The sequence below is a fragment of the Saccopteryx leptura genome, chromosome 2 (assembly GCF_036850995.1).
Source record: "Saccopteryx leptura isolate mSacLep1 chromosome 2, mSacLep1_pri_phased_curated, whole genome shotgun sequence".
Taxonomy (NCBI): Eukaryota; Metazoa; Chordata; class Mammalia; order Chiroptera; family Emballonuridae; genus Saccopteryx; species Saccopteryx leptura.
The window spans coordinates 184,770,982-184,779,782 of NC_089504.1; the positions used below are offsets into that span (position 1 = coordinate 184,770,982).

An 8,801-nucleotide genomic window follows, 5' to 3' on the forward strand; every position below is an offset into this window, starting at 1 on the left:
TTTCCTAAGGACACAGAAAGAATATAAATTTTTGCTTTAAATAAGGGTTTGAGTTAGATGGCCAAGAGAAATTAATTTTTAGTTGAAATAGTTTAGAGAACATTTGACAAAACATGGTCACTTTCCCCCTTTATGTGGTCAAATATACTATTAAGTAAAGCTTCTCGTGAAAAGAACTATGTATTAGTTAGGAACTATTTAAATGGATATTACAGCACATCCAATTGCTTAAATATTTCTCCTATTTTTACTAAGAAGATTTGAAACCTTAAAGATATTACCTTATTTTAATTTTTAAATTTTATTTAAAAATTTTATTTAGAAAATAAATTATTAGAAAAAATTTATTAGAAAATAAATTTAACAGGGTGACATTGATCAATAGGAATACATAGAGGCCCTGGTCAGTTGGCTCAGTGGTAGAGTGTCAGCCTGGCGTGTAGAAGTCCTGGGTTCAATTCCCAGCCAGGGCACATAGGAGAAGTGACCATCTGCTTCTCCACCCTTCCCCCTCTCCTTTCTCTCTATCTCTCTCTTCCCCTCCCTCAGCCATGGCTCCATTGGAGCTAAGATGGCCTGGGTGCTGAAGATGGCTCCATGGCCTCTGCCTCAGGTGCTAGAATGGCTCCAGTTGCAACAGAGCAATGGCTCAGATGGGCAGAGCATCGGCCCCTAGTGGGCTTGCTGGTTGGATCCTGGTCAGGCGCATGCAGGAGTCTGTCTCTCTGCCTCCCCGCTTCTTACTTCAGAAAAAAAAAAGAAAGAAAAACTACCTAGGTTATAGGCAAACATTTCTATAGCATTTGAACTGTTAATTGTGTTGTATACTCATCACCCAAAGTCAAATCATTTTGCATCACCATATATTTGTCCCTCTTTACTCCCATCCTTTCACTTCCGCCCCAACAGACCCATCCCCCTGGTAATCACTTCACTTTTATTTGTGTCCATAAGACTCAGTTTTATATTCCACCTATTTGTGAAATCATTCAGTTCTTAGCTTTTTTCTGATTCACTTATTTCACTCAGTATAATATTTTCAAGGTCCATCCATGTTGTCATAAATGGCAATAGGTCATCATTTCTTATGACTGAGTAATATGTTTACATGTACTACATCATCTTTATCCAGTTCTCTTATCGAGGGACACTTTGGTTGTTTCCATGTCTTGGCCACTGCAAATAATGTTATGATGAACATGGTGATGCAGGTGTCTTTCTGTACCAATGTTATCAAGTTTTGGGTGTAGAGAGATGGCTGGGTCATATGGTAGTTCTATCCTTAATTTTTTGAGGAACCATTATATTTTCTTCAATAATGATTGTACCAGTTTACATTTCCACCAGCAGTGAATGAGGGTTCCTTTTTCTCCACAGCCTCTCCAACACTTGTTTTGTCTTGTTGATAACAGCTAATCTAACAGGATTGAGGTAGTATCTCATTGTAGTTTTGATTTGCATTTCTTGAATAGCTACGGTGGATGATATCTTTTCATGTATCTGTTGTCCACTTTTATGTCCTGTTGGGAGAAGTGTCTGTTCAGGTCCTTCCCCATTTTTTAATTAAATTGTTTGCTTCTTTATTGCTGAGATTTATGAGTTATTTATAGATTTTGTATATTTACTCCTTATTGGAGCTGTTGTTTGCAAATATATCTCCCATTTAGTTGGCTGTCTATTGGTTTTCTTGTCTGTTTCTTTTCTGTGCAGAAGCTTTTCAGTGTGATATAGTCCCATTAATTCATTGTTGCCTTTACTTCCCTTGTCTATGGGGTCAAATTCATAAATTATTCCCTTCAGCCAAGGTTCATGAGCTTAGTACCTATATTTTCTTCTATGTAATTTATTGTTTCAGATCTTATATTTAGGTCTTTGATCCATTTTAAATTAATTTTTGTGCAGGGGAACAAACTGTGTAGTCAAGTTGTTTTCTTTTGCTTGTGGCTTTCTAATTTTCCCAGCATCATTTATTGAAGAGGCTTTCTTTTCTCCATTGTGTGTTTTTAGCTCCTTTGTCAAAGATGATTTGTCCATATATGTGTGGTTTTGTTTCTGAGCTTTCAATTCTGTTTCATGAATTGAAAGGTCTGTATGTCTGTTTTTCTGCCAATACCATAATGTTTTGATTATTATGACTCTATAGTATAATTTGAAATCAGGTAGTGAGAAACCTCCATCTTCATTCTTTTTCCTCAGGATTGCTTTGGCAGTTTGGGTATTTTATGGTTCCATACAAACCTGGTAATTTTCTGTTCCATTTCTTTAAAAAATGACATTATGATTTTGATGGGGATTACATTAAATTTGTATATTGCTTTGGGTAATATGGCCATTTTAACTATGTTGATTCTTCCAATTCATGAACATGGAATATTTTTCCACTTCATTGTATCTTTTTTCAATTTCTTTCAATAATGTTTTATACATTTCAGTATACTGTATAGGTCCTTTACATCCTTTGTTAAGTTTATTCCTAGATACTTAATTTCTTTTGTTGTGATTGTAAAAGGAATTGGTTTTTGAGTTCATTTTCTGAAGTTTCATCATTGGCATATAGGAAAGCAATAGACTTTTGTATGTTAATTTTTTTATCCTGAGACTTTACTGTCTTGGTTTACTGTTTCTAACAGTTTTTTGGTGGAATCTTTGGGATTTTCTATATACAAGATCATGTCATCTGGAAAAGTGTTACCTTTACTTCTTCTTTCCTAATATGAATGTATTTTATTTCTTTTTCTTGCCTGCTTGCTCTTACCAGGAATTCCAGAACTATGTTGAATAAGAGTGGTGAGAGTGGGCATCCTTGTCTTGTTCTTGATCTTAATGGAAAATATTCCAGTTTTTCACCATTGAGTATGACATTCGCTGAAGGTTTGCCAAATATGGCCTTTATTATGTTGAGATACTTCCCTTTTTTTCTGAAGTGAGAAGCGGGGAGGCAAAGAGACAGACTCCCGCATGCACCCAACCAGAATCCACCTGGCATGCCTACTAGGGGGTGATGCTCTGCCCATCCAGGGCATTGCTTTATTGCAACTGGAGCCATTCTAGCACCTGAAGCAGAGAACATGGAGCCATCCTCAGTGCCCAGGCCAACTTTGCTCCAATGGAGCCTTGGCTGCTGGAGTGGAAGAGATAGAGAGAAAGGAGAGGGGTAAAGGTGGAGAAGAAGATGGGAAATTCTCCTGTGTGCCCTGGCCAGGAATCAAATGCAGGACTTCCAACCCAGGCCGACACTCTACTGCTGAGCCAACCGGCCAGGGTGGTTGGTACTTCTCTTTTAGACCCATGCTGTTGAGTGTTTTAATGATAAATGGATGTTGTATCTTATCAGATATTGTTTCTGCATCTGTTGATAACACTATATGATTTTTCTCCTTTATTTTGTTAATATGGTATATTACATTGATTGTTTTGTATATGTTGAACCATCCTTGTGCCCCTGAAATAAACCCCACTTGATCGTGATGTATTATTTTAAATATATTGTTGTATTTTATTTCTTAATGCTTTGTTTAGGATTTTTGCATCTATATTCACCAACATTATTGGTCTGTAGTTATTTTTGTGGGAATATTATTTTTTTCATGTGTTAGATTTGGTGATGTGGGTAAGTAGTAAGCTGCTGTATCTAAACTCCTCACTGTTCTTTGCATTATACACATCTCTGATGTTTAATGTTTTTTAAAAACCATTCCCAAAGATGCCTAATTAAGTTATTCAAATAATTTTAGAGTGTATTTATTAGTACCTTCCTCTTTAGAGACATTTTAATTCTGTTTTTTGGCAAGAATCCCTTATGACTGTTTTGAGGGTGAAAAAGATAAAACCAGTCTGTTTTGGAATCATCAGAAAACTAAGGCTTCCTGCTGGAAGGTAAAGAATATAAAATGTGTATATAACCCATCTACCTTTTACTATAAAGTTACTGATTTTCCCAGCATCTAAAATTATTTCCTAGTAGCCTAAAATAAGATATTATTTTTATGTACATTCTGGAAAACAAGAGATAACTAAATGCCTTACTTTGAATTGTGCCACTAAAGACAGTTCTTTACATCATGAGGATTTTCTTTCTCACAAACTTTTAGTCCTATGCTATGCAGCTCACCTTTTTTCCCTGTTATTTCTTGATTTTCACTCATGGTTTTGAGCCTTCTTCTTATGTAAGAGCTTTACTTAATTAACCAGCAAAATACAGAACTTTCTCACTTCTATTTACCTGTTTCACTGCTATTTTCCTGATCCCACATTTTCCTTTTTTCTTTTTCTTTTATGTATTTAGTTTTGTGGGGAATGTTACCTACATTCCAAAAAGTTTAGCCTTTGATTCTGCAGTTTCACCAGTTAAAAAGTTAAGATGGCTTTCTTTTGCTGTTACCCTCACCCATTTCCAAGACTTCTAGCTTTGCTCCTAAATGAGTTAGTGCTAGAGGCACAGTTACTCAAGGAAAAATTTTGCAATACTACCTGACCTTCAGTCTTTCAGACTTAATATAGATTCATAACTTGGTGCTGCCCTTAGAGCTTTAACCATGTCACCAACTCTTTCCTTGCTCACAAAGTGCAGAACTTCCTGAATATTTTCTTTGCTGTCTGGATGTAGCACCTTCTACCAGCAACTGGGACTATGTCACCTTGCTAGCAAGGCTGCCTACTTTAAGAACATATTTTGTACTGGACTTATTCATTCATATGTTCTATCTCACTCTATGCAACCAGAATCATCCTGCCAAATTCCACCTACATACTATATAAGTATATTATTACCTAAGAAAATCAAAGGAGAAACAAGTTCTGAAGTCTATAAAATGCTTCATAAGTAAGCATCACACAATGACATTTAAAGTAAAGCAACATTTAAACTAAAGTATTTGGGTTTTAGCAGTCAAATTGCTACCACTTGGGATTATATAATTTAAGTATATTTTTTTACTTCTCATCTCATTAATTTTTTCATTTTCTAATCAATTTATAACTTAGAGCACTTAACTTTGTCTGTTATAATTTTTTTAAAAGCTGTAGATTATTCTTTAATTCAGAAAAAAATCTTTACATTTTGTTTGCTTAGGTATAATACTTATATATATGTGTGCTTGTGTGTGTATAATATACATATATTAGCTTTTATAGCCCTAACTCTTGTTGTTATTAATTCTCTATATAGGCAGGGTTGACATGAAACATCTTGAAAAAATTGTGGAAAATAACTCTAAAAAATAAACTTTAAAATGTTTCATTTTTAGAGAATCATTAGAATATGTGGTTATTAGTAAAAGTATTCTAATAAAAATAAAATAATATTTTACATTTTATGCCTAATTCTCATACTCATATGATTTTTAAAAGAAAGTAAAAATATTTGGTAAGTACATTTCCCTTGTGCAGATACATTTATTAGACTTATTAAATGACTCAATATTAAATGCCTAGTGATCTACAAGGTAGATACCAGGTATAACTTTTTTGTCCTGGCTTACATACATTTTCAGATCTCAGTAAAAGTTGGTAGCTAATTTATTGGCCCATTATATTATATATTTCTTAAACCAGAAGAGGCAATTAAAAACAAGTAATTCTTTGCTCACTAAATCATTGTTTCTTGTTTACATTTACAGACATAGAAGAAGTCAGCAAAAAAGAAATGAAAAATCAAACATCTGTGAAAGAGTTAATTCTTTTGGGATTAACAGATGACCCAGAGCTAAATGTTTTGATTTCTCTATTTCTATTTTTCACATATATGCTGAGTATAACTAGAAACATGATAATTATCACCCTTACTCTGATAGATCCTCACCTCAACACCCCTATGTATTTTTTTCTGAGGAATTTCTCTTTTTTAGAAATCTCATTTACAACAGTTTGTATTCCTAGATTTTTGGTGAGCATTGTAACAGGAGATATGACTATTTTTTATCATTCCTGCATGGCCCAGCTGTTTTTCTTCATTCTCCTTGGCTCAACAGAATTTTTCCTTTTGACTGCTATGTCCTATGATCAGTACACAGCTATCTGTAAGCCACTGCATTACGCAGTAATAATGAATAACAGAATCTGCAACCAGCTTGTAATTAGTTCTTGGTTGGCTGAATTTCTCATTATCTTTCCACCTGTGATGATGGGTCTTCAACTGGATTTCTGTGACTCCAACATTATTGACCACTTCACCTGTGACTCTTCTCCTATGCTACTGATCTCCTGCACAGACACAACATTTCTGGAGCTCACTGGATTTTTCCTGGCAGTATTCACACTCATGGTAACCTTAACCCTAGTGATTCTTTCATATGTATTCATCTTTAAAACAATTTTGAGAATTCCCTCTGATGAGCAAAGAAAAAAGGCCTTTCCCACTTGTTCCTCACACATGATTGTTGTCTCTATTTCTTATGGAAGTTGCATTTTCATGTATATCAAAACTTCAGCAAAAGAAGGAGTGGCTTTGAATAAGGGTATAGCAGTGCTCAATACCTCTGTTGCCCCAATGCTAAATCCATTTATTTACTCATTAAGAAACCAACAGGAGGCCTGACCTGTGATGGCGCAGTGGATAAAGCATCGACCTGGAAATGCTGAGGTCGCTGGTTCAAAACCCTGGGCTTGCCTGGTCAAGGCACATATGGGAGTTGATGCTTCCAGCTCCTCCCCCCTTCTCTCTCTCTGTCTCTCTCTCCTCTCTCTCTCTCTCTCTCTCTCTCTCTCTCTTCTCTAAAAATGAATTAAAAAAATTAAAAAAAAAAAAAGATAAACCAACAGGTAAAGCAGTCTTTTAAGAACTTGGTCAAAAACTGTTTATCAAAAATATTTTCACTGTAAAGAAATGTATGGCCTAAACTTTATTTTAATGGAGCCTTATGCCTCCTAACATAATATTAATATTGTTATATTTTTCCATTTACTACTATGTTCTACTTCCCTTTTCTTCAAGTTTTATTCTCCATTTATAACATTTTGACCACACTTGGCTCAACTATATTTTTTAATTTACATGCCTTGAAAATTTTCTGACGATGACTAATTTGATGTTACATAAATGAGAATGACATTTTAAAATAATGCCAGAATTTAGTTTTAAAAATCATTGAAAAACTTTCCCTTTGGACACTAATCAAAACTAAATAAAAGTTATCAGAAATTTAAAATATATATATTTCTTCCAGTGGATATGCACAAAGTATTCAAATAAGATTTTCTGTGAGGTAAAGGCTCCTACCTCTAATGTCCTTCTATTTGTCCTTGTATCTCCTATGGTTTTTTTCAATTAGCAATAATCGCGCCTCGGATAAACCTCATTGGCTACGATACTGCCACTGCGCAAAGCTCCTATGGTTTTTATATTATGAATGTTTAGCTATGCTACTTGGGACACTGGTGTTATATCTTCATTGTCAATTCCATCCATTAATATTATGACATATCCTCTTTAATATTATTTTGGGCCAAATTTCAAATTTCTACAAGTATGGTATGCTATATCTGTAAGACCCCATATTCTCACCACAAAGCATCTTTAAAAAATTACACTGATGACTGCTACTCAGTCCACTACTTTTATTTAATTTATTGATGCTGAGACTGGAGATCACCTGAGGTTCCCTTGGGAATAAACTGGCACATCGTTGGTTTTCTAAGATCCAATATCTTCTCTTATGACTTCTTTAGCAATTAAACTATATGCTTTCTAACTCCCAGATAGTTCTTAAATTTTCTGGTATACTGATGATACCTTAAAATGTTTTTAGTGTTGGTATGGTTTTATTATTTTTAAATATATAACTCTTTCAAAATTCTTGTAGACACTAGAAGGATTTTTTTAATGGTTTACATCTCTTTTTTGTTTTAGATTTTTATTTATTATTATTATTTTTTTTTTGGAGTGAGGGGAGAGAGAGAGAAAGCAGGGGAGAATGAGAAAGAGGAGGGAAAAGCATGTGCCTTGACTAGGCTAGCCCAGGGATTTAAACCTGTGACCTCAGTGTTCCAGGTCGACACTTTATCTACTGTGCCACCACAGGTCAGGTGGAAGGTACAGTTTTAAGTGTGTTTGTTCTGTTCAAACCTTGACACAAATATTTCTTATGAGTTCTTCTTCTTCTTCTTCTTATTATTATTATTATTATTATTTAGAAAATTAAATTCAACATGGTAACATTGATCAACAAGTGTACAGAGATTCCAGGCAAACATCACTACATCATTTGAATAGTCAATTATTTTGTATATCCTTAACCCAAAGTCAAATCATTTTCCGTCACCTTATATTTGTCTTTCTTTATGCCCTGCCCCCCCACACCCTTCCTCTCCCCCTCCCCCTCCCCAGGTAACCACTGCACTCTAGTCTCTGTCCATGAGTTTCAGCTTTGTATCCCATCTCGGTGTGAAAGATACAATTTTCTGCTTTTTTTGATTTACTTATTTCATTCAGTATAATGTTCTCAAGTTCCATCCATGTTATCATAAAATGACCCTATGTCATCATTTCTTATGACTGAGTAGTATTCCATTGTATATATGTACCACATCTTCTTTATTCAATTCTCTATCAAAGGATACTTTGATTGTTTCCATGTCTTGGTCACTGTGAATAATGCTGCAATGAACATAGGAGTGCATGTGTCTTTATGAACCAATGTTTTTGAGTTTGGGGAGTAGAAACCCAGGGATTTCTGGGTCATATGGTAGTTCTACTGTTAATTTTTTGAGGAACCACCATACTTTTTTCCATAATGGTTGTATTAATCTATATTCCCACCAGCAACAAATGAGAGAAGTTTTAATTATAGCTCTACACTTACAAG

At 34.6% G+C, this 8,801-nt stretch overlaps 1 protein-coding gene and 1 pseudogene across 1 annotated transcript; one reads left to right on the plus strand and one right to left on the minus strand.

Annotated features, from left to right (window-relative positions):
* Positions 1-5,644: 5,644 nt before the first annotated feature.
* LOC136393250 (olfactory receptor 6C65-like) lies at positions 5,645-6,535 on the plus strand. The gene has a single exon (XM_066365866.1). It carries the CDS (start codon positions 5,645-5,647, stop codon positions 6,533-6,535), a length of 891 nt encoding a protein of 296 aa, XP_066221963.1.
* A 714-nt stretch (positions 6,536-7,249) lies between these two features.
* LOC136396374 (U4 spliceosomal RNA) lies at positions 7,250-7,325 on the minus strand (annotated as a pseudogene).
* Positions 7,326-8,801: the final 1,476 nt, after the last annotated feature.